At 55.4% G+C, this 25,091-nt stretch overlaps 5 protein-coding genes across 5 annotated transcripts in view; all 5 read right to left on the bottom strand.

The window, feature by feature from the left end:
- The window catches only part of LOC134521748 (protocadherin gamma-A4-like), a 140,365-nt gene that overhangs the window by 96,873 nt on the left and 18,401 nt on the right, over nt 1-25,091 (bottom strand). The window lies entirely within an intron of this gene.
- LOC134522106 (protocadherin gamma-A12-like) lies at nt 1,125-4,731 on the bottom strand. Its single transcript, XM_063349407.1, has 2 exons — nt 1,956-4,731; nt 1,125-1,142 (listed from the first exon to the last, which is right to left on the bottom strand). Exons 1-2 carry the CDS (start codon nt 4,587-4,589, stop codon nt 1,125-1,127), a joined length of 2,652 nt encoding a protein of 883 aa, XP_063205477.1. The 5' UTR covers nt 4,590-4,731.
- On the bottom strand, nt 7,212-9,761 carry LOC134521751 (protocadherin gamma-B5-like). Its single transcript, XM_063348608.1, has one exon. The coding sequence runs from the start codon at nt 9,696-9,698 to the stop codon at nt 7,212-7,214; it is 2,487 nt and encodes an 828-aa protein (XP_063204678.1). The 5' UTR covers nt 9,699-9,761.
- Nucleotides 16,777-19,595, bottom strand: LOC134522105 (protocadherin gamma-A10-like). Its single transcript, XM_063349406.1, has one exon. The coding sequence runs from the start codon at nt 19,417-19,419 to the stop codon at nt 16,777-16,779; it is 2,643 nt and encodes an 880-aa protein (XP_063205476.1). The 5' UTR covers nt 19,420-19,595.
- Nucleotides 22,107-24,650, bottom strand: LOC134521752 (protocadherin gamma-B5-like). The gene has a single exon (XM_063348609.1). The coding sequence runs from the start codon at nt 24,582-24,584 to the stop codon at nt 22,107-22,109; it is 2,478 nt and encodes an 825-aa protein (XP_063204679.1). The 5' UTR covers nt 24,585-24,650.

Raw genomic sequence — 25,091 nt, 5'->3', positions numbered from 1 at the left:
CTCTTTTAAGGTTTTAAAGGTTACAAGACAAAATGAGGCCCAGATTTACATCTAGACAATAACAATAATAATAATAATAGTAATAATAGTAATAATAGTAATAATAGTAGTAGTAATAATAAAAGTAATAACAATAATAATAATAATACAACCCAAATTAAAAAATATGGAGAACAAGGATCACAACAAGGATTTCTAATTATACCACAGCAAACTTTTTCACCTGACCTGTCTCAGCACAGACAGAACTTTTCACCCTGACCAAACATCTTCAATGTGAAAATGATCTTTGCAGACAGACACCATTGAAGAAAAAGTTGCGCACACAACTTCTCCTTACAGACAGCAAGGATCGCAACATGGACATATGCAAAGAGATTTCTCTGCTCATCACACTCATTTGAAAAAATGACAAGTGTTCTCAAGGGCATAAGTGATTTGTAACTTCAAGAGAGACCCAGTCACCTAAGTATCACCCCAAAGAGAGCATGATCTGACACAGCGCGTTGGGCAACTTGCAAGACAGGTCACTCTCAAACTTTAATATAAAATCAACATCAGTGCGCAATAACCACCACTCATGGGAAACATCATGCAACAGGAAAGCAAACTGATGAACCCACGACTTGGCCAGCTGGAATATGAGTAGTGTGATATCCAAAAATGAGACACCTTCAGATTCATTTTAGGTAGTCTAGTAACAAACCCTGATCTTCCAAATTTGGAAATACACCCCACTGAAAGAAAAGACACACAGACAACTTCTCTTTACCATGCATAGTATTTGACTTCTGTCCATGTGCATGTGACAAAAAGGAGCATTTCTTCCAGTGACATTTTTAAAAAAAAAACATGTCTACGGAAGTCTTTCCCTTTACAGCTGTAAACATGAAAGCCACATATGGGACAGTCAGACAAATATAGCAGATGAGATCTTCCACACATTGTCAGAAAGAATAGCCCAGCTGACACATGCAGAAAGGAAGAGATCACAACATACTCTTCCAAATTATGGAACTTAGAGTAGGTACATAATTCAGGTATTTAGTACAAAACGAATACAGTTTGTTCTTCATAAAGCTCCCTTTATGACATTTCGCCTAACTACACAATTCAGATGTTAGTTAAGAATTGATGACACCCTGCAATGACACAGGAACACAGGAAAAACCACCCAGGGCTCCCAATACAGCTGGAATAATATATGTGCTAGCAAAAATTCTTTGGGAAGATGCAATTGCATGACAACACACATGGACACTAAACAGGGAACACCAAATCTCTTGTGTCCTTCAACAGACCCTCACGAAGACTCCCAGGACTGTCATCTCCAACCATTCACAACTTGCATGGTGTCCTTTGACACTCATAACTTGAAAACGTGTAACATCAAAGGTCCAGTTGCCTAGACCATTTCTCTTCAACATGCACCAGAATCACCCGTGGACTTCACATCAATATCTTTACATCACTGTACTAAGAAGGAACGTATATTTGTCTACTCAACAGCCTTCCGGGAAGAAACATGGTGGTTCTAAATGTAAATGAGGAGCTGTCCTCCAGAAAAGACGGAGTCAGTGAACATCTTCACAGGGCCAAGCCCCCTCCTTACGTCTCCTCCCATACCTTGAATCTCTCCTCTCCCACCCTCCTATGGCTCTTTCCATAGCATGTATCGTCAAGCCAAGACACATCTAGCTCTCTTTTCAAAGAAGTCAAACTTAAAAGAAAGGGAATCAGCAAAACATATCTCCCATTTCCTCCAATACCCCTTCATATACAACGACCCAAGGACCTTCACAAATAGTCACAACTTCTACGGTTGTCCTTCATCTTCAAATCAGGCAGACAGACATCGACAAGGGACCAGTTGTTGCCCGGTCCCTTCCTCCACCCGGTGCACAAAGATCAAAGCACGAACGAATACAAAGACATATCGTTGCCCACCCAGTTACCATGGAGAAACAGAAAGGCTGAGAAGAGCGGAAACGACGAGCAGCTGAGTTACACAGCGAGTTGATCAACGAAGCTTTGCCTTCCTTGTAACGAAACCTCATCCTACAGACACGACAGAGAACACGGGTGGGAAAGGACAGAGAAGAGGGAGAGGGAGGCGTGGCAGAGCAAGCGTGGTGGGAGGAACTCACCGGGGGAGCGGCGGGGTCGGCGCGGCGGGCGCCGTCGGCGTCCTCGGCGAGCAGCGGCGCGGGCTCGTCGGGCGGCGGGCGCGCCGGGAGGGTGTCGCAGCAGCTGCCGCCCGAGAAGCGGAGCTGGCTCTTGCGCGAGTCGGCGGTGAGCGACACCTCGTGCGAGTAGGAGTGCAGGAAGGCGCGGACGCCGTCGATGCCCACGAAGTGCGAGGCCGGGACGCCGCGCAAGGCGCCGCTGCCCGCCGCCAGCAGCTGCGAGCGGCGCCAGCGCCGCAGGCGCAGCGCCAGCAGCAGCAGCAGGAAGGCGAGGAAGAGGCAGGACACGGCCGCCACGGCCAGCACCAGCCAGCGCGTCAGGCTGACGGACGGCTCGCCCGCCGCCGCCGCCGCCGCCGCCGCCGCCGCGCTGCCCAGCTCCGACAGCAGCTCGCCCACGCTCTCGGCCAGCACCACCGTCAGCGTGGCCGTGGCCGACAGCGCCGGACGCCCGTGGTCCTTCACCACCACCACCAGGCTCTGCCGCGCCGCGTCGCGGGACAGCGGCACCCGCGCCGTGCGCACCTCGCCGCTGTGCAGCCCCACGCGGAACAGCGCCGGCTCCGTCGCCTTCGCCAGCTCGTACGACAGCCACGCGTTCTGCCCCGCGTCCGCGTCCACCGCCACCACCTTGGCCACCAGCGCCCCGGGCTCCGCCGACCGCGGCGCCAGCTCCACGCCCGCCCAGCCCGCGCCCGACGCCGGCGGCGGGTACAGCACCTGCGGCGCGTTGTCGTTCTCGTCCACGATCACCAGGCGCACCGACACGTTGCTGCTCAGCGACGGCGCGCCGCCGTCCTCCGCCCGCACCCACAGCCCCACCTCGCGCACCTCCTCGTAGTCGAAGGAGCGCAGCGCGTACAGCGCGCCCGTCTCCGCGTGCACCGACACGTACGACGACAGCGGCGCGCCCCGCACGCGCCCCTCCCACAGCCGGTACCGCACGCGCGCGTTCTGACCCCAGTCCGCGTCCGCCGCCCGCACCGTCAGCACCAGCGCGCCCGCCGCGTTGTTCTCGGCCACCCGCGCGCTGTACCGCGCCTCCGCGAACACCGGCGCGTTGTCGTTCACGTCCAGCACCCGCAGCGACAGCACCGCGCTGCTCCACAGCGGCGGCGAACCGCCGTCCGACGCCCGCACCGTCACGTTGTACTCCGACACCGCCTCACGGTCCAGCACCTCGGCAGTCACCACGCGGTAGTAATTTTTAAACAACTTCTCCAGACGGAACGGGAGGCTCTCGGCGATGCTGCACCGCACCTGGCCGTTGGGGCCCGAGTCGCGGTCCTGCACGTGCAGCAGGGCCACCACCGTCCCCGGCGGGGCGTCCTCAGAGATGTCTCTTAGCGCCGACGACACTGTCATTTCGGGTGCGTTGTCATTCACGTCTGTCACCGTGATTATGACTTTCGCTGTGTCGAAAAGTTCTCCTGCATCTCGTGCCTGCACCTGCAATTCGTACAAGTCACCTTCCTCGAAGTCCAGGCTCTGCAACAGCGTAATCGCTCCCGTCTCAGAGTCCAGATGGAAAATTTTTGAGGCTTTCTCTGAGATTTTCTTCACCGAGAATTTCACGTGACAATTCATCCCTTCGTCGGCGTCAGTGGCCGTGACGGTGAGCAGGGCGGAGCCCACGGGCACGTCCTCCGCCACACGCACCGTGTACTCCGCCTGGCTGAACGCGGGAGCGTTGTCGTTGGCGTCCAGCACCGCCACGCGGATCCGCGCCGTGCCCGTCCGCGACGGCTCGCCGCCGTCGCTCGCCCTCAGCACCAGCTCGTGAAAGGCCGCCTCCTCCCGGTCCAGCGCCTTCGCCAGCACCAGCTCGGGACGCTGGTCCCCGCCGGGGCCCGCCTGCACGGACAGCGAGAAGTGCTCGTCACCGCTCAGCTCGTACCTCTGCAGGGAATTCCGTCCCACGTCCGGGTCGTGAGCTTCGGCCAGGGGAAAACGCGACCCCATAGCTGTCATCTCGCTTATTCTCTCCTCCAGCTCTATTTCCTTGAAGCTGGGGGCGTTGTCGTTAATGTCCGTGATTTCCACTTCGATTCCATAAACCTTCATTTCCCCCTCCACTATCACCTCACAGCGCAGCACGCATTGCTGCACACTCTCGCACAGCTGCTCTCTGTCTATCCTCTCCGCCGTCACTAAATGTCCCGTCTTCCCGTGAAGGGCAAAATACCGCGTCCTACTTTCGGACAGAAGACGGACGCCGCCGTCTTGGATCGCCGGCAGGTCCAGCGCCAGGTCCTTAGCCACGTCGCCCACGAACGAGCCCTTCGGCATCTCCTCAGGAACCGAGTAGCGCGGCTGCCCCCACGCCGCCTCCCACGCTGCCACCAGGGCACACCACAGCAGGGCTCGATTTAGCCGGCACCGCCACCTCCCCGCCACATACATCGTCGCCGCGGAACCGCCGCACTTTCCCCCTCCCACAGGACGATCTGCAGCACGATACAGCTCCCTCTCTGGCTCCTTCCCCGGTTCGCCGCTCCCGGGAACTGTCGCCGGCCCCTTCGCCTCGCTGCAACACGGCTCCGCACGGCTCGGACGCTCGCAAACCTACCGACCGCCCCAGCCAGCAGGCCTGCGAGCGAGCAAGCCGGGCCGCAGCGGGCGGGGCTGCCGTCATCGCTCCGGCCTTCCTCTCGCTCCTCTTCGGTCAACAGCGGCGCCCGCAGCCTCCTCCCGGCACTGCAGCTACCCAGCGCCGCCCGCCGCCCTTTCCCACGGGCAGCTCGCGGCGGTGGGACACTCGCCACGGACTCATCGCTTCGCGTCCACCGCGGATCTCCTGCGATGTCTTTTCTCCCTACCGAATTGGAAACACTTTTTGTAACGGTGATATATTATATCTGTTAATATTTCTGAATATAACGTGCAAAATACTGCGACCCTTATCCCATTAGTCCTGCAGCACAATCTCCATCATGATTTTTAAAGCTTTTTGTAGCAGTCCCGCTTGAATTACTTTTTCCTCACCCTCTCTGGAAATCAAAGGGGCGCCATACAGCTACATTAATTCCCCACATCCCCACCAATAGAACAAAGCACAAAGGAAGATCCTCCCTCAAAGGGAAAGCGGGGATTTCCGGCGTTGCCTTTTCTCTCTAAGCCCTTCTTTTCTTAAACGATGCATGTTATTTCTACCGCACAGGAAAAATGACTTGCTATTGGCTATAGATGGGAAGTAAAATAATTTTTCGTAATATGATCTGTAGATTATTACGAGTTTCATCCCATTCCCCCAAAATCACGGTCCTCCTCAGGAATCTTTGTAGCAGGCATGCTTGAATCACTCGAACGAGGACAGCAAAACATAACTGGCTCTTCTATACAAAACGTGATATAAACATCGACCGCGCCGCGCAGAACCTGAGATATCAGGCTCAGCAACACCAGCGGGAGGCACTTTGATTTTTTTTTCAGAAACCACGGTGTAACAGATTGATGCTTACTAGTAACGCATTCATCTAATTCTTTAATCTTTATTTTGTAGGACACCTTTTCCACCAACTTCTGTACGACGGCACAAGACCCTAAACTCTGCATGGACCATTTTTAAATGTGCAAATGGACTTCATTCATGTGCCTAATTGCTCTCATTTTGAGTATTTCACTCTCTATTTACATATGTTCTCAGGAAGGGTAGAGCCCTCCCCTTGTAAACAGGCAGACACAACTCTTTCAACAAGTTGCTCGTAGTTGTTCAGTCTAGCATTCCCCTCTCAAGGCGATCAACCAGGTGCAAGCACCTCTCTTTGGGAAAAGGGGAGAGGAAAACAAGACAGGCTCCGAAATGCTAAATGCGCTGCTTTTTCTCCCTTGAGATCTCATTCTACACTTTCACTTGTGTATGAAAGGCAAGATCAGAACGGGTTAAAAGAGGGAACAACCAAAGGGTATGGAAGAACATAAAAACAAAAGAAAACAAAACAGAACAAGAAAGAGAGAGAGAAATAACTGCACAAGGAACTCGTAAAAGTCATGCCTGGACAAAATTCATCCGTCTCATTCATGCTGCCATTTCTGCAGCAGCCTTCACCCAAAAGACGAGAGGGTAAATGTCTGAAAAGGGGAGTATTTAGAACGTAGGAACAACCTCTAACTTCTCCATTCATGGAGCCACACCCACCTTTCCTTCGAAAGACAGAATTAACCAGCGGGTTTGTATACAGCTATCAACCAGGGCCAACTACAGCCGCTTCAGAAAAAAAGTGAACGGGAAGAAGAAACCTGTAACACCCAGCGTTCAACACACTTTCCCAACTCCGTCGTACAGAACCTTTAATTTACCGCATTCAGCGTTAATAAGTCATTCGACAGTTCTCTCTAAACCTCTTGCCTGAACGTCTGACCACCGAAGAACCAAGAAGTGCCACCGCTTGATTCGTGCTGGGAGTCGAAGGGGTATACCCCATTCCTTCCTTCACGGAGACGAGGATCAGCGCTCCCCAGACACATAGAATTAACGCGTCCCATTACTGCTACCATTTCTGCCATTTCTGCGGCAGCCTGCCACCAAAAGTTGGACAACACTCTCTCCTTTCGCTAGGGATGAAGAACCTGTCACGTTTCCATTAACGGAGCCACATCCACGTTTCCTTTCTGAGTCCAATACCGAACAAACATTAACCAACGGGTTTGTGTCTGGCCATCAAACAGGTACAAGTAAACGTTTTAGGGAAAAATTCGATCACAAAGGAAACATCTCCAACTGCAAGTGCTAACCCCGAGGCTGTCACGCCGAACCGGCGGATCTCGTTCTACACAATAAACATTCGCATTCACCCTTAATAAGTTAGACGACTTCAGGCACCACAAGAATTTGAGACAAAACCTCTCTGCTGAACATCAACCTGTGACTATCGAGAAACCAAGGAGTGCTTCTTGTAACGGCCTGCTCTAAATGGAATAAAGTTACCCCAGTCTTTCCTTTCTTCAGGGACACAAGGACCAGCACTCCCCATCAACACCACCCCCCGAAATCCCAGGGGAACAGCCAAGGAGGTTCAGCACAGATCAAAGAAAACAGCGAGAGCGAGAGGGCTTACACACCTGCGGGGCGTCGGTGGGCGGCTCTCCCGCGCCGGCGCTGCTGCTCGGGCTCGGCTTCCCGCAGGGCTCCGCGCCGAGCAGCTCCTCCGCGGGCACGCTGGGCAGCGGCGGCGGCAGCCAAGCGCCCTCGACCACGGCGCGGGCCGGCGCCACGCACAGGTTGTAGGAGTAGGGCAAGGTGCCCTCGCAGAAGTCGGCCGGGAAGGCGGCGCCGGGCACGGAGAAGCGCTGCGCGCCCAGGCAGCGCAGCACGGCGGGCGGCCCGGCCCGGCGCAGCCGCGCCAGCACGGCCAGCGCCACGCTCAGCAGGAAGAGGGCGGAGAGCAGCGCCAGCGCCAGCACCAGGTAGAACTGCAGCTCGGCCGGCGAGTCGGCGCCCGCCGCCCGCTCGCTCAGCTCCGGCAGCGCCTCCTGCAAGCTCTCGGCCAGCACCACGTGCAGCGTGGCCGTGGCCGACAGCGCCGGCTGCCCGTGGTCCTTCACCACGGCCACCACACGCTGCTTCGCCGCGTCCCTCTCCGACACGGCCCGCGCCGTCCGCACCTCGCCGCTGTGCAGCCCCACGCGGAACAGCGCCGGCTCCGACGCCTGCACCAGCTCGTACGACAGCCACGCGTTGCGCCCCGCGTCCGCGTCCACCGCCACCACCTTGCCCACCAGGTAGCCGGCCTCGGCCGAACGCGGCACCACCTCGAACGCCGCCGGCAACGACGACGCTCCCGACCCCGACGCTCCCGCTCCTGCTGCCGCCGCCGCCGGCCAGAGCACGCGCGGCGCGTTGTCGTTGCGGTCCAGCACGAAGACGCGCACCGTGGCCGTGGAGCTCCGCGACGGCGCCCCGCCGTCCTGCGCCCGCACCGCCACCGCGAACTCGCGGCACTGCTCGTAGTCGAAGGAGCGCTGCGCGTACACCGCTCCGCTCCGCGCCTCCACCGACACGTAGGGCGCCGCGCCCGCGCTGCCGCCCGCCAGCCAGTAGCTCACGCGCCCGTTGGCGCCCGCGTCCGCGTCCCGCGCGCGCACGCGCACCACCGGCGCGCCCGCCGCGTTGTTCTCCGCCACGTAGGCGCTGTAGGCCGCCTCCTCGAACACCGGCGCGTTGTCGTTCACGTCCGACACCTCCAGCACCAGCGACGCGCGGCTCGACAGCGACGGGCTGCCCCGGTCCCTGGCCACCACCGTCACTCGGTGCTCGGACGCCTGCTCGCGGTCCAGCGCGCTCGCCGTCACCACCTTGTACGACCCCACCGACGACGACACCATCGACAGCGGCGCCTCGCCCGACAGCTCGCACCACACCTGACCGTTCTCCCCGGAGTCACGGTCCCGCACTTTCAACAGGGCCACCACCGTGCCGGCCGGCGCGTCCTCGGGCACCGGGCTCGACACCGAAGTCACCGTGATTTCGGGCGCGTTGTCGTTCACGTCCAGCACCTCCACCTCCACCTTGCAGTGCGCCACCAGGCCGCCCCCGTCCCTCGCCTCCACCAGCAGCGTGTACCCTCGCGTGTCCTCGAAGTCCAGTGCCTCCTGCAGCCTGATCGTCCCGCTCTCCGCCTCCACCACGAACTTCTGAAGCACCTTGGCCGGCGTTTCCCCGAAGCCGTAGGTGATGCGAGCGTTGGTGCCGGCGTCGGCGTCGGAGGCGGAGACGTTCAGCACCGTCGAGCCCGGCGGCGCGTCCTCGCGCAGGCTTGCGCGGTACCGGTCCTGCGCGAACACGGGTGGGTTGTCGTTGGCGTCCGTGACGTTGATGCAGAGCTGGGCGGTGCCGCTGCGGGGCGGATCGCCGCCGTCCACCGCCGTCAGCACCAGACGCACGCTCTGCTCGCTCTCCCGGTCCAACGCATGGCGCAGCACCAGCTCCGCGAACTTGCTGCCGTCCTGGCTCTCCTTCACCTCCACCTCGAAGTATGCGTTGGTCTCCAGCTCGTAGCCCTGCAGTGAGTTGCTGCCCACGTCCGGGTCTTCTGCCATGCCCAAGTAGAACCGAGCGCCGGGAGGAGTCAACTCGTTGATCTCCAGCTGGAACTTGTGTCGCACGAAGCGCGGCGCGTTGTCGTTGACGTCCTGGATGGCCACCTCGACGTGGAAAACGTTGAGCGGGTTCTGCACCAGCGCCTCGAAGCTGACGGAGCAGGACGCCGACTCGCCGCACATCTCCTCCCGGTCCAGCCTCTCGCTCACGTACAGGTTCCCGCTCTCCCCGCTCACCGTGAAGTATTGCTTCTCCGCGCTGAGCCGCAGCTTGCGTGCCGGCAGCTCCGCCGGGCTCAGCCCCAGGTCCCGCGCCAGCGGCCCCACCAGCGAGCCTCTGCCCAGCTCCTCGGGGATGGCGTACCGGATCCGCTCCGCCGCCGCCCGGCAGCACAACACCAGCAGGAAAGCTGGCAGCAGCACCGCTCGCCCGAACGCTCGCCGCCTCTCACTCTGCCTCTGCCTCACCGCCATTCTCGCCAGAGCTCGCCGCACTCCTCCCTCCTGCCGCTTCCGCGACTTCGGCTCCGGCTCGGGCTGCGGCTGCGGCTTCAGCGCCGCTCCGCGTCGGCCAACAGCGGCACCCGGAGGCTCCGCCACGACACAGCAGCCGGCCCATGCCCGTGCTTCCGGGGGCCGGGCTTTCGGCCGCTTTTCTGTGGCTGTTCCCAGCTTTGGGGTCTCTTTTTTTTAGAATCACGAAGCGCGGAGGCGCTTGCTTTCTGCAACTCCAAAGACTTTTAAAACTGAGACACGCTGTCAAGTACTTTTAGGTCAGCTCCTTGAGTCGCAGTGAATAGTCGGTAGTAACTACTCATGGCAGAGTAATAAATAAATCAACTCAGTTGCTCTTCATAATATCAAGAAGCATCATAAGAGCAATAAAGGATGTCATATCGTTTCAGCACTCTTTCAGGTATTTCAATTCTGCTTTCCTGATATGGACTACCAAGAAGGAAGGATTCCTGTTTCAGTAATCAATAAGTAATCAGGCACAGAATGAAGCAGAAGGTAGTGCTATCCTTTCATGATGGGCTGGCAAAGGGTTTCAATATTCACTGCATGTCTTTCTGTTGCTCATTGAAGTCTGTGATGTTTCACACTGTCGAATTAAATTTTAGGGAGAAGAACAATCACCCTCAGAAATGTATCACCCTAAAGGCAAGCTGTATAGCGCTATGCTAAGATAGCAGAAAAACAATTGCATTTTTTTTGTCATTCCCAAAAGTTCCTTCTTTTTTTCATCTCCATCCTTGAGGGGCAGAAATGGGAAAGTGCAAAGCCACGTTGAGTCTTTCATAGAATCATAGAATGGTTTGTGTACCTTTAGAGATGATGGAGTCCATGTCTCTGCCCTGGTAGGCACATCCTTCACGAGTTCAGGTTGCTCAAAGCACCATTACACCTGTCCTTTGACCCTTTCAGTGCTGTTGCATCCACAACTTCTCTGGGCAACCTGTTCCACTGCCTCAACACTCTCATCATAAAACAGTTCTTCCTTTTGACCATTTGAAACCTATCCTCTTGCAGTTTAAAACCATTGCCCCTTTTGCTGTTAAGAAAGGGCCAGGTAAAAAGTCATTCTCCAGCTTTCTTTTAAACCGCCTTTGTATATTAAAAACGTATAATAAGGTCTCCCCAGAGCCTTCTGTTCTGCAACCTGAAGAACCTCAACTCTTTCAGAGTTCACTTCTCTTCTCTACAACCCATCACAACTGGCAGATTTGACCCTCTCATAATTGGAAAAATGTCTCCCAGAAATATGGAGCCATAAGTATAAACACACTATCATGGGGTCAGTCTTCTGAGAAAGGACAACATATTCTCTTTTACCTTCTGCTTCATTTTCCTCACACATAATATTCTGTCTTAAGTGCCTTTCATGACAGCAAAACCAGGATCACAGAAAAAATGTCACAGGCCTTGGCACCAGGCATGAAATCAAGCCATTGCTCAGACAAAACCACATTAACCCACCTATTTTCCTGGTTCCAAGACAGCCTCTCACCTTCCTTGCTCTACATTCACAACCTTTAGTTACTCCACAGACAGTATCCCATATTTTGGCTATGTGTCAGCCACAGGAAAAAAAGCATTTCATTTCAGGGAAACACAAGTAAATGTTCTAAGGGGCACAAGCGATCTGCAACTCAGTTCAAGAATCAGTCTTACGTATCAGCTCATAGACACCATCATGCACATGGGCACTTTGGATGTTATGTGACTCTGCAGCCATTAATGCAATATTTACATCTACGCCTAATAACTAGCATTGTCAGGAAATGCTGTACCAGACATGGCAGGTCATTAAATGAGCAACTGCCTCACACATGCTTCAAATAACAAGCTCAAACCCAGAAATTCCTGACAAAAATACCCTCCCATCCCCTACATTCACACCAATTTTAATATTGACAAAACATCAGCAGTCATTTCACATTAGCAGGAAGCATGGATAACATCTGAAGATTGGTCGAGGCTGGGGAAACCTTTATACAACCAGGATAAAACTCCACATCACAGTCTTTCAAGGATATATAGATGGAAAGATGACATTTCATACAGCAGGTATTAGACACAGTGCCCAACCCTGAAGCGTGTTTGCACTTCCATGTTTACTGCTTGCAGACAAAATTCATCAGAGCGTTGTCATTCCCTTTCAGGAGTTTCTTAAAGGCAGCCTTAGTGTAAGTGACAGAGGCTTTGGCAGCAGGCGTGAAATTATACCATAGCCCAGCCCGATGGAGTGTACAACCTCCTTTCTTCCTGTTTCAAGGACACTGCCTCACCAATGCCGCATGGACTTCTCACCACGTGCATGCAACAAGCATAGCATTTCTTCCAGTGACACATTATCAGACACACATTTTAGGACACATTACCAAACACAGAGGGGCAAACCTTTACCACTTTGCAACAAGCAAGGGCAAGAATGAAACCAGAATTCACAGGAAACCTCATGCAACAGGAAAGTAAACTGATGAACCCACAACTTAGCCAGCTGGAGTCCAAACTACTATGCGATATCCAGAAATAAGACACTTTGAGACCTATTTTCCATAGGCCAGGAAGAAACCCTGAGAACTGACAAAACACATGCCTTCCCTCCACCAGTACCTTCTCACACACAGCACCCCAGAGACTCTTCTCAAACCATTCAGAGCTTGCATGGTTGTTGATCTTCCTAATTTGCAGATGGACTCCACCCAAAGAACAGTTGCACAGACAACATCTCCTTGCCATGGATAATATTTGACTTCTCAGCTTCTGTATGTAACACGGAAGAGCATTGCTTACAGTAACCCTTTATGGAAACATGTCTGTGAAAGCTCTTTGCAGCTGTAAACATGAAAGACACCTACAGGACAGTCAGACAAATGTAACAGATGGCATCTTCCACAAATTATCTCAAAAGGCAGCCCACCTTCAGCACATCAAAAAAAGGAAGGCAAGAAGTTAACACCTGCAAAAAGGAAGGGATTACAACATAGTCTTCTACATTATGGCACTTAGAGTTGAAACACAATTAAGGTATTTAGTAGGAAAAGAGTACACAGTTGGCTCCTCCACAGTTCCCCTTATGGATTTATCATAAGTACATCAATAAAATGTTAGTTAAACATTGATGACAACATGCAAACACACAGGAAGCACCTCCCAGAGCTCCCAATATCTCCGACCAAACTTATATGGGAAGAAGACACTTGCATTGCTCTTCTCCAACCCCACACAACTTCCATGGAGTTTTGGCAAGCACATGGCTTCAAATGTCCAACTTTCTAGACCATTTTTCTATAAACTGCACGAGCACCAGGACACAAACTTCACGTACATATCTTGACATCTCTGTACTAAGAAGGAAAATAGATTTGTGTGTTGACTGCACTTTAGAAAAGAAACATCAAGGTTCTAAAAGTAAAAGAGGATTTGTCCTCCAGGAGACACTGGGTCAGTGAACAGTGTGTAACACAGTAATGCATAATAAAATACACAGCCCCGCTCTAAAGAAACTCAAGTCAACAGTTAACTCCACTTTACCTGCCTCTCATACCAACTATAAGTCTGAGCAATAATCCCACGGGTATCAAGTGCACATTGCCAGCTCATGTCCTTTTTGTCACCTACCACTACCCTCAAGTCCTGCTCCAGAAAGCTACTCTCAGTAACCCAGTCTGTATTGAAACTGGGGACTGCCCTCACCCAGGTGCAAGACCTTGAGCTTGGCCTTCTTCAACTTCATTATGTTCACATAGGCCCACTCTGCCAGCCTGTCCAGGTCCCTCTGGATCGCTTCCCTTCCCTCCAGTGAATCAATGGTACCACTCAACTTGGTGTTGTCTGCAAACTTGCTGCGCGATCACTCCTACCATCTATGTCATTGTTGTAGGATAACCACAGCCAGCAGCTTAGACTGTACAGACTCTTGCTCACTTACCTGGTTGGGATGGTGGAGGCAATCAGAAGGAGAAAAGCGGGAAGACTCATGGGCTGAGAAAAAGACAGTTTAATAAGTAAAGAAAATGTCGCACACACAAGGCAAGCAACATAAGGGGTTCATTCACCACTTCCTATTGGCAGGCAGCTCTTCAGACATCTCCAGGAAAGTAGGGCTCCATCACACATAATGGTTACTTGAGAAGACAAATGCCATAACTCCAAAAATCCCACCCTTCTTTCTTCTTCCACCAGTTCTATATACGGAGCATGACGCCACAAGGTATGGAATAGTCCTTTGGTCAGTCTGGGTCAGCTGCCCGGCTGTATCCCCACCCAACTTCTTGTGCACTCCCAGCCTATTCGCTGGTGGGGGTGGCATGAGGAGCAGAAAAGGCCTTGACTGCTTAGCACAACCAAGAACATCGCTGTTATACCAACACTATTTCCATCCCAAATCCAAAACATAGCACTACACCATCTGCTAGCAAGAACATCACATCCATCCCAGATGAAACCATGACACTCATTGAGGAAGATATTATTGAGATAGATTAAATAGTATTGGTCCCGGAATGCACCCTTGAGGAACACCCCATGTTACTGGAGACCACCTTGACAGTGAGCCACTGACTATAACTCTTTCCTATATTAAATATTATAAAATATATACTGCCTACTATATTAAATTCTATTGGAACAGATAGGAACTGATCAGGTGCAATAATATATCTTAGGCCAAACATATTCAGCGGAAGGAATTGAAACCGCATAGTACCACAACCATGTACCAACAGACTAACTATGACTGGCAGGGAAATGACCATCAGTTCTTCTTTGACACCCCTGCTAACAGAGCTTCCCCAAGTCTTCTCTACACACAACATGTGGCTGAATGAAGATACACCACTACTTTAAACTTAACCTACATACAGAGGAAACCAGGAGCTGAACAAAATCAGATCAGGAAGGCAAGGAACCATTAAAGACAAAGTCTTGCAGAGAAACCCACCGGGAAGTCTTCTCAGTCTTCACTGCTGGTGTTGAAATTCATCCCCCTGAGCACCTGCAAATCACTGATGTTTCAAGCACTAGTGCAAACCTAAGGTGTTCCTCTGGACTGCATTGTACAAGGGTTCATTTTAAGAAATACTCAACAGCTCTCATCAACTTTTTCTACGCTGTAGCCTGCTCATCTGCAGACAAATATGGAGTTGTGAGTATAAACACTTATCATAGACCTCTATCTCAATTTAAGTCATCCTAGGCTTCTTCAGGTGGCTGAAGGCTTGACAAGGGAAGAAAATATTTGCTACAAAACAACACTCACAGTTTCAAATTCAAAACAACTATGCAGCCATGGGGAAAATGAACCATGACCTTGCAAGACGCAAAGGCCTGAAAGAAAGTGTAATTACATCTATGAAGAAACTCAACATAGCTATGTTCCGATGAAATACAGATGGATAAAGGAGCTTTCACTCAGGAATTATGACCCTTCTACCCATGCATCATCATTCTACATGAATTTTTATTGTGCTAATACTTTAAAATTTTTCATGACAGGGAATCAAGAATCAGAGTATGAATGGCACAGGCCTCAGCAGCAGGCATGAAATTAAACCACTGCTCAGCCAAAACCACAGTGACACACCTATTTGCACGGCTCGGAGCCAGCCTCTCACTCTCCTTCCTCTGCATTCACAGCCTTTACTTGACCACAGACAGTATGCAATATTTTGTCCAAATATCAGCCACAGGCAAAAGAGCATTACATTCAGTGACAACCTAGGCAAACAGAGTCCATCAAAGTCTTTGTCTTGGCAGCAGAACAAGTTCAAGGAATGGATATTCAGATCATCACAATGAGTACGGCAAAAAGTGAACACCCACAGAAAGGAGGGGATCACTACATACTCTTCTAGAATATGGCATGCAAAGGCGGCACCTAAATCATGTATTTAGAAGGTAGGAAATACACAGTTAGCTGTTCCCGAAGCTCCCATTATGTCACTTGTCATAAGTACATAATTCATTGTTTGGTAAGCATTGATAACAACCTGCAGAACCAGAGGAAGAACATCCCAGGGCTCCCAAGACAGCTGGAATCACATGTCCTCTAGCCAAATTTCTTTGGGAAAATGAAAGTCACATTTTATGATACTACAGCAGGTCAGTGAATGATGAAGGGTGTAAACATATCTCTTGTGCCTCTAGCATGCAGCTCCCACCACTCTCATCTCCAACCCTTCACGACTGCATGGTGTTCTTTGACCCTTATAATTTGCAAGCACACAACACAAAAGAGCCAGGTGCCCCAAAACATTTCTCTTCACCTTTCATAAGGAGCACTCCATGGACTTCACATAGATATCTTCACATCTCCACACTGAGAAGGAAGATACAATTGTCTGCTCATGATGCTTCAGAGAGGAAACATCAGAAGCCTACAGGGAAAAGGAGAGCGGTCCTCCAGGGGAGACTGGATCAGCGAACACCTGCATCCCCCTCCTTACATCCTCCCTCACACCTTGAATATCTCCCTCCCACCCTCCTATGGCTCTTCCCATATGCTTGTGTCAACCCAAAACACAAGCAGAGGCTTTTCAATAAATCAGCCTTAAAAGACAGGAAATCATTAAAACATATCTCCTGTGAAGTACACCTTCATGTACAGCCACCCAACTTCTACGACTTTCTTTCATCTTCACTAGAGGCACACAGACATCTACAAGGGACCAGTTGTATCGAGGCCCATTCTTCCACTCTGTGCACAAACATCAAAGCTTGGACGAATACAAAGACATTTTGTTGCCCACTACGCTATCATGGAGAAAAAAAAGGCTGAGAAGAGCAGAAAGGAGGAGCAGGTGAGTTATACAGGGGGACATTAACAGTCCCTTCTAAAACACCCTCATCCTACTCAAGCACAGGTGCTGTCGGGAAGATAGCTGACCCTGAAAATAACTAACATTTCCTTTTGCTGACAATACATAGGTTCAGAAGAGCTAATACTGACACATGTCGGGGACAAAAGGAGAAACGACCTGGCACATGATAACAACACAAAGCTCCACTCCAAGGAAGCTCCAGCCAACAGCTGCCCACTTCTCCTGCTTCACACACCTACTCTAACGCTGAGCAATGAGACCACGTTCACCTCCCCAGAGAAAGAGGCACCACCACACAGCGAGCTGATCAACGAAGCTCTGCCATCCTTGTAACTAAACCTCATCGTACAGACACGACAGAGAACACGGGTGGGAAAGAGCAGAGAAGCGGGAGAGGGAGGCGTGGCGGAGCACGCGTGGTGGGAGGAACTCACCGGGGGAGCGTCGGGGTCGGCGCGGCGGGCGCCGTCGGCGTCCTCGGCGAGCAGCGGCGCGGGCTCGTCGGGCGGCGGGCGCGCCGGGAGGGTGTCGCAGCAGCTGCCGCCCGAGAAGCGGAGCTGGCTCTTGCGCGAGTCGGCGGTGAGCGACACCTCGTGCGAGTAGGAGTGCAGGAAGGCGCGGACGCCGTCGATGCCCACGAAGTGCGAGGCCGGGACGCCGCGCAAGGCGCCGCTGCCCGCCGCCAGCAGCTGCGAGCGGCGCCAGCGCCGCAGGCGCAGCGCCAGCAGCAGCAGCAGGAAGGCGAGGAAGAGGCAGGACACGGCCGCCACGGCCAGCACCAGCCAGCGCGTCAGGCTGACGGACGGCTCGCCCGCCGCCGCCGCCGCCGCCGCCGCGCTGCCCAGCTCCGACAGCAGCTCGCCCACGCTCTCGGCCAGCACCACCGTCAGCGTGGCCGTGGCCGACAGCGCCGGACGCCCGTGGTCCTTCACCACCACCACCAGGCTCTGCCGCGCCGCGTCGCGGGACAGCGGCACCCGCGCCGTGCGCACCTCGCCGCTGTGCAGCCCCACGCGGAACAGCGCCGGCTCCGTCGCCTTCGCCAGCTCGTACGACAGCCACGCGTTCTGCCCCGCGTCCGCGTCCACCGCCACCACCTTGGCCACCAGCGCCCCGGGCTCCGCCGACCGCGGCGCCAGCTCCACGCCCGCCCAGCCCGCGCCCGACGCCGGCGGCGGGTACAGCACCTGCGGCGCGTTGTCGTTCTCGTCCACGATCACCAGGCGCACCGACACGTTGCTGCTCAGCGACGGCGCGCCGCCGTCCTCCGCCCGCACCCACAGCCCCACCTCGCGCACCTCCTCGTAGTCGAAGGAGCGCAGCGCGTACAGCGCGCCCGTCTCCGCGTGCACCGACACGTACGACGACAGCGGCGCGCCCCGCACGCGCCCCTCCCACAGCCGGTACCGCACGCGCGCGTTCTGACCCCAGTCCGCGTCCGCCGCCCGCACCGTCAGCACCAGCGCGCCCGCCGCGTTGTTCTCGGCCACCCGCGCGCTGTACCGCGCCTCTGCGAACACCGGCGCGTTGTCGTTCACGTCCAGCACCCGCAGCGACAGCACCGCGCTGCTCCACAGCGGCGGCGAACCGCCGTCCGACGCCCGCACCGTCACGTTGTACTCCGACACCGCCTCACGGTCCAGCACCTCGGCAGTCACCACGCTGTAGTAGCTGCCCCGAGAGCTCCGCAGCTGGAAAGGGAGGCCGTCGTCGAGCGAGCAGGTCACCTGGCCGTTGGGGCCCGAGTCGCGGTCCTGCACGTGCAGCAGGGCCACCACCGTCCCCGGCGGGGCGTCCTCAGAGATCTCGCTCAGTACAGACCTCACCGAAATCTCGGGTGTGTTGTCATTCACGTCTGTCACCGTGATTGTGACTTTCGCTGTGTCGAAAAGCTCTCCTCCATCGTGTACCTGCACTTCGAGTTCATGTGAGGAGATCTCCTCGAAGTCCAAATTGTCCTTAAGAAATACTTCTCCTCTCTCAGAGTCCAGGGAAAAAAGATTCGACGCCCGGTCTGAAATTTTATGGAAACTGTATTTCACGTCGCCGTTCATCCCTTCGTCGGCATCGATGGCCGTGACGGTGAGCAGGGCGGAGCCCACGGGCACGTCCTCCGCCACACGCACCGTGTACTCCGCCTGGCTGAACACGGGAGCGTTGTCGTTGGCGTCCAGCACCGCCACGCGGATCCGCGCCGTGCCTGTCCGCGACGGCTCGCCGCCGTCGCTCGCCCTCAGCACCAGCTCGTGAAAGGCCGCCTCCTCCCGGTCCAGCGCCTTCGCCAGCACCAGCTCGGGACGCTGGTCCCCGCCGGGGCCCGCCTGCACGGACAGCGAGAAGTGCTCGTCACCGCTCAGCTCGTACCTCTGCAGGGAATTCCGTCCCACGTCCGGGTCGTGTGCCCCGGCCAGGGGAAATCGCGACCCCGGGGCTGTCATCTCGCTCATTTTCAGTTCCGTTTCTTTCTCTCGGAAGCTGGGGGCGTTGTCATTAATGTCCGTGATTTCCACTTCGATTTCATAAAGCTTCATCTCCCCCTCCACGATCACCTCACAGCGCAGCACGCATTGCTGCACACTCTCGCACAGCTGCTCTCTGTCTATCCTCTCCGCCGTCACTAGATGTCCCGTCTTCCCGTGCAGAGCGAAATACTTGGTCTTACCTTCGGAGACTACGCGGACGCCGCGGTCTTGGAGCGCCGGCAGGTCCAGCGCCAGGTCCTTGGCCACGTCGCCCACGAACGAGCCCTTCGGCATCTCCTCGGGAACCGAGTAGCGCAGCTGGCCCCACGCCGCCTCCCACGCTGCCACCAGGACGCACCACAGCAGGGCTCGCTCCTGCCGGACCCAGAGCCTCCTCGCCGCAAACATCTCCGACGCGGAACCGCAGCCCGCCGTTTCGCCTCCCGATCCGTCTCGGAGACGGGTTCGCCTCTCCCGGGCGGTGCCGCCGGCCCCTCCACCTCGTTGCACTACGGCTCCGCACGGCCCGGACGCTCCGAGACCGCCCACCCGCCCGCCCGCCCATCCATGCAGACAGCGAGCGAGCCTGGCCGCAGCGGGCGGGGCTGCCTGCACCCTCCGGCCTTCCTCTCGTTCCTCCTCGGTCAACAGCGGCGCCCGCAGCCTCCTCCTGGCACTGCAGCCACCCAGCGCTGCCCTTTCCCACGGGCAGCTCACGGCGGCGAGACACTCAACACGGACACATCGTTTCCCCGCCTCCGGGATTCTCCTGCGATGTCTTTTCTCCAGCCCATCTCTCCTTTGTTCCCCGAGGATCCCATGACCAGCAGGGAGGCAGACACTTACTGTGGTTGTGGTATTTCTACCACACGGGAAAAAAGAATTGGTAATGGCGAGAGATGTACGGTAATATATGACGTGTAAAGTACTGCGACCCTTATCGCATTAATCCGACAGCACAATCTCGATCACGAATTGCACAGCTTTTTTTAGCGGTCGTGCTAAATGACGTTTCCCTCACGGTTTCTGCAGATCAAAAGGACGTCCTACAGCCACATTAGTCCCCACATCACGACTAAGAAAACAAAGCAACAATGAAGATCCTCCCTCAAAGGGAGGGCAGGGATTTCCGGGCAGAGCATTTTCTCTACGCCCTTCTTTTATTTAACGACGCATATTATTTCTACCGCAGAGGAAATATGACTTTCTACTGCAGAAAGATGTAGAGTGAAATATTTTTTTTGGTAATATGACGAGTAGAATATTACGAGTCTTATCGTATCCGTCCCAAAGCACAGACCTCATCAGAACATGTTGTAGCAGTCATGCCTGAATGATTGGTACAAGGACGGCAAAAGAAAACATGCTCTGCTATAAGAAAACGTGATATTCAGACCAACTCCGTCCCGGACAACGTGAGATATCGGGGTCACTAACCCACGCAGTCGGAACTTCAATAGTATTAATTTTAATTTTTTTTTAGATTTTAAAAAATGTTTAACGTTTTTAATAGCGGTTGAAGAGATTGATGCTTATCAGTAAAGCATTCATCTAATTCATGTATCTTCATGATCGTAGGACATACGATCGTAGGATCGTATTCAACCAAATACTGTAGGGTGGCTGAAAACAAGTATGGCTGCACACCATAAACTGACATTTTGAGTTTTTCCTTGTCCGTTTATTTATGTTCTCAGGGTGGGTAGAGCCCCCCCCCCCTTCTAAATTGAATTACACTGAGATGTTGGTACATATACAGAGAAAGCTAACACTGGAGCAGGAAAGTTGAAGGACTTCAACGTGTGGTTTCCCTTTTGAAGAGCACACATTACATTTAATCGAGTAATTAGATAGCTTGAACGACCATGGAGGGAGATTGATTTTCTCACAAATGATGATGTAAGAGATTGATGCTCAGTAGTAAAGCATTCGTCTAATTCTTGAGTCTTCACATTGGTAGGTCACCTTTTCAAGCAAATACTGTAAGACGGCTAAAGGACAAGTACGGCTGCACACCCTGAACTATGCGGACCATGGACTTGGTTCAAGTGCCTAATTGCTGTCAGTTTGAGCATTTCCTCCTCGTTTTACCTATGTCCTCAGGCCTCCACTTGTAAACAGGAGGACATAACAACTGCTTCAAAAAGTGGCCAAGACCGAATTGCCCAGTCTAGTATTCCTCTGTAAGCGCGATCAACCTGGTCCAAGTACTTCTCTTTGGGAAAAGGGGAGCTGAAAAGAAGGGCTCTGAAACACTAAACGTGATTATTTTGTTTTTCTTGAGATCCTGTTCTACACCTCCACATGTGTATGAAAGACAGATAAGGAAACGGTAAAAAAAAGGGACTACCTCCCGGATGGAAGAAAAAAGAACTCAGATAAATCATTCCTGGACAAAATTCATCCATCCCATTAATGCTGTAATTTCTGCAGCAGCAGGACTCCAAAGGACGAGAGGACACACGGTGGAAGAGGTAGAACATTCTGTAACAATGAAGAGGAACAACCTATAACTTCTCCACTCGTGGAGCCCCACTCACCTTTCTTTCGGACAACGAGCGTTCACTACATTTTCCGTGTTTCAGAACCCTTAATTTACCGCGTTTACCGTAACAAACTCGAGCAAGAGTTGTAGTCAAAACCTCTCATCTGAACCCATGACTAGCGAAGAACCACGAAGTGTGGCCACTTGATTCCTAATGTGAGTGGAAGGGGCATACCCTGTTCTTTCCTTCACGGAGACAAGGATCAGGACTTCCCATACACGCGAAATTAAGCCGTCCCATTAATTACTACTACTGTTTCTGCAGCAGCATTCAACAAAAAGTTTGGCAGCACTTTCTTCTTTCACTAGGGACAAGAGACCTATCTCTTTTCCATTCATGGAGCTACACGGAAGTTCCCTTTCGGAGAACAATACCTAAAAACCGTAACCAAGGGGTTTCTTTCCAGCTATCAGCGAAGTCTAAGTACATGCCGAAACCCGAATGGCAGTTACTCCAGTTTTTCATTATCTCACGGACACAAGGACAAGCCCTCCCCATCCATACCATCCCCGAAACACCATGGGAACAGCCAAGGAGGTTCAGCACAGATCAAAGAAAACAGCGAGAGCGAGAGGGCTTACACACCTGCGGGGCGTCGGCGTCGGTGGGCGGCTCTCCCGCGCCGGCGCTGCTGCTCGGGCTCGGCTTCCCGCAGGGCTCCGCGCCGAGCAGCTCCTCCGCGGGCACGCTGGGCAGCGGCGGCGGCAGCCAAGCGCCCTCGGCCACGGCGCGGGCCGGCGCCACGCACAGGTTGTAGGAGTAGGGCAAGGTGCCCTCGCAGAAGTCGGCCGGGAAGGCGGCGCCGGGCACGGAGAAGCGCTGCGCGCCCAGGCAGCGCAGCACGGCGGGCGGCCCGGCCCGGCGCAGCCGCGCCAGCACGGCCAGCGCCACGCTCAGCAGGAAGAGGGCGGAGAGCAGCGCCAGCGCCAGCACCAGGTAGAACTGCAGCTCGGCCGGCGAGTCGGCGCCCGCCGCCCGCTCGCTCAGCTCCGGCAGCGCCTCCTGCAAGCTCTCGGCCAGCACCACGTGCAGCGTGGCCGTGGCCGACAGCGCCGGCTGCCCGTGGTCCTTCACCACGGCCACCACACGCTGCTTCGCCGCGTCCCTCTCCGACACGGCCCGCGCCGTCCGCACCTCGCCGCTGTGCAGCCCCACGCGGAACAGCGCCGGCTCCGACGCCTGCACCAGCTCGTACGACAGCCACGCGTTGCGCCCCGCGTCCGCGTCCACCGCCACCACCTTGCCCACCAGGTAGCCGGCCTCGGCCGAACGCGGCACCACCTCGAACGCCGCCGGCAACGACGACGCTCCCGACCCCGACGCTCCCGCCGCCGCCGGCCAGAGCACGCGCGGCGCGTTGTCGTTGCGGTCCAGCACAAAGACGCGCACCGTGGCCGTGGAGCTCCGCGCCGGCGCCCCGCCGTCCTGCGCCCGCACCGCCACCGCGAACTCGCGGCACTGCTCGTAGTCGAAGGAGCGCTGCGCGTACACCGCGCCGCTCCGCGCCTCCACCGACACGTAGGGCGCCGCGCCCGCGCTGCCGCCCGCCAGCCAGTAGCTCACGCGCCCGTTGGCGCCCGCGTCCGCGTCCCGCGCGCGCACGCGCACCACCGGCGCGCCAGCCGCGTTGTTCTCCGCCACGTAGGCGCTGTAGGCCGCCTCCTCGAACACCGGCGCGTTGTCGTTCACGTCCGACACCTCCAGCACCAGCGACGCGCGGCTCGACAGCGACGGGCTGCCCCGGTCCCTGGCCACCACCGTCACTCGGTGCTCGGACGCCTGCTCGCGGTCCAGCGCGCTCGCCGTCACCACCTTGTACGACCCCACCGACGACGACACCATCGACAGCGGCGCCTCGCCCGACAGCTCGCACCACACCTGACCGTTCTCCCCGGAGTCACGGTCCCGCACTTTCAACAGGGCCACCACCGTGCCGGCCGGCGCGTCCTCGGGCACCGGGCTCGACACCGACGTCACCGTGATTTCGGGCGCGTTGTCGTTCACGTCCAGCACCTCCACTTCCACTTCGCAGTGCGCCACCAGACCGCCCCCGTCCCTCGCCTCCACGGCCAGGCTGAACGCACGCGTGTCCTCGAAGTCCAGCGCCTCCTGCAGCCTGATCGTCCCGCTCTCCGCCTCCACCACGAACTTCTGAAGCACCTTGGCCGGCATTTTCCCGAAGCCGTAGGTGATGCAGGCGTTGGTGCCGGCGTCGGCGTCGGAGGCGGAGACGTTCAGCACCGTCGAGCCCGGCGGCGCGTCCTCGCGCAGGCTTGCGCGGTACCGGTCCTGCGCGAACACGGGTGCGTTGTCGTTGGCGTCCGTGACGTTGATGCAGAGCTGGACGGTGCCGCTGCGGGGCGGATCGCCGCCGTCCACCGCCGTCAGCACCAGACGCACGCTCTGCTCGCTCTCCCGGTCCAACACATGGCGCAGCACCAGCTCCGCGAACTTGCTGCCGTCCTGCCTCTCCTTCATCTCCACCTCGAAGTATGCGTTGGTCTCCAGCTCGTAGCCCTGCAACGAGTTGCTGCCCACGTCCGGGTCTTCCGCTATGCCCAAGTAGAACCGAGCTCCGGGAGAAGTAAACTCGTTGATCTCCAGCTGGAAATTGTCTTGTAGGAAGAGCGGCGCGTTGTCGTTGACGTCCTGGATGGCCACCTCGACGTGGAAAACGTTGAGCGGGTTCTGCACCAGCGCCTCGAAGCTGACGGAGCAAGAAGCCGACTCGCCGCACATCTCCTCCCGGTCCAGCCTCTCGCTCACGTACAGGTTCCCGCTCTCCCCGCTCACCGTGAAGTATTGCTTCTCCGCGCTGAGCCGCAGCTTGCGTGTCGGCAGCTCCGCCGGGCTCAGCCCCAGGTCCCGCGCCAGCGGCCCCACCAGCGAGCCTCTGCCCAGCTCCTCGGGGATGGCGTACCGGATCCTCTCCGCCGCCGCCCGGCAGCACAACACCAGCAGCAAAGCGAGCAGCAGCACCGCTCGCCCCACAGCTCGCTGCCTGCTCTGCCTCTGCCTCACCGCCATTCTCGCCAGAGCTCGCCGCGCTCCTCCCTCCTGCCGCTGCCGTGGCTCCGGCTCGGGCTGTGGCTGCGGCTCCAGCGCCGCTCCGCGTCGGCCAACAGCGGCACCCGGAGGCGCTGCCACGACACAGCAGCCGGCCCATGCTAGCGCTCCCGGGGACCAGAATTTTGGCCGCTGTTCAGTGTCTGTCCCCAGCTTTGGGGTCTCTTTTTTTTAGAATCAAGAAGCACGGGGACACTTGATTGCTTCAACTCCTAAGGCTTTTTAAACTGAGATATGCTGTCAAGTAATTTTAGGTCATCTCCTTAAGTCGCCGTGAATAGTTCGAAGTAATTATTCATGGTAGAGCAAAACATATGCATGTATTCATGCGCCGCCACAACACCGCAGCCTTTTTAGTGTTTAGTGGCTGCCCCCAGCTTTGGGGTCTCTCTTTTGTTAGAATCAGGAAGCACGGGGGCACTTGCTTGCTGGAACTCCAAAGGCTTTTAAAACTGCGATACGCTGTCA

The sequence above is a fragment of the Chroicocephalus ridibundus genome, chromosome 11 (assembly GCF_963924245.1).
Source record: "Chroicocephalus ridibundus chromosome 11, bChrRid1.1, whole genome shotgun sequence".
In the NCBI taxonomy this organism is placed as follows: domain Eukaryota; kingdom Metazoa; phylum Chordata; class Aves; order Charadriiformes; family Laridae; genus Chroicocephalus; species Chroicocephalus ridibundus.
This window is presented reverse-complemented; position numbering and strand designations above follow the sequence as displayed.

Bases quoted from the DNA above. Each gene is read 5' to 3' on its own strand.
- LOC134522105 (XM_063349406.1), bottom strand. From the start codon at position 19,419: ATGTTTGCGGCGAGGAGGCTCTGGGTCCGGCAGGAGCGAGCCCTGCTG.
- LOC134522106 (XM_063349407.1), bottom strand. From the start codon at position 4,589: ATGTATGTGGCGGGGAGGTGGCGGTGCCGGCTAAATCGAGCCCTGCTG.
- LOC134521752 (XM_063348609.1), bottom strand. From the start codon at position 24,584: ATGGCGGTGAGGCAGAGGCAGAGCAGGCAGCGAGCTGTGGGGCGAGCG.
- LOC134521751 (XM_063348608.1), bottom strand. From the start codon at position 9,698: ATGGCGGTGAGGCAGAGGCAGAGTGAGAGGCGGCGAGCGTTCGGGCGA.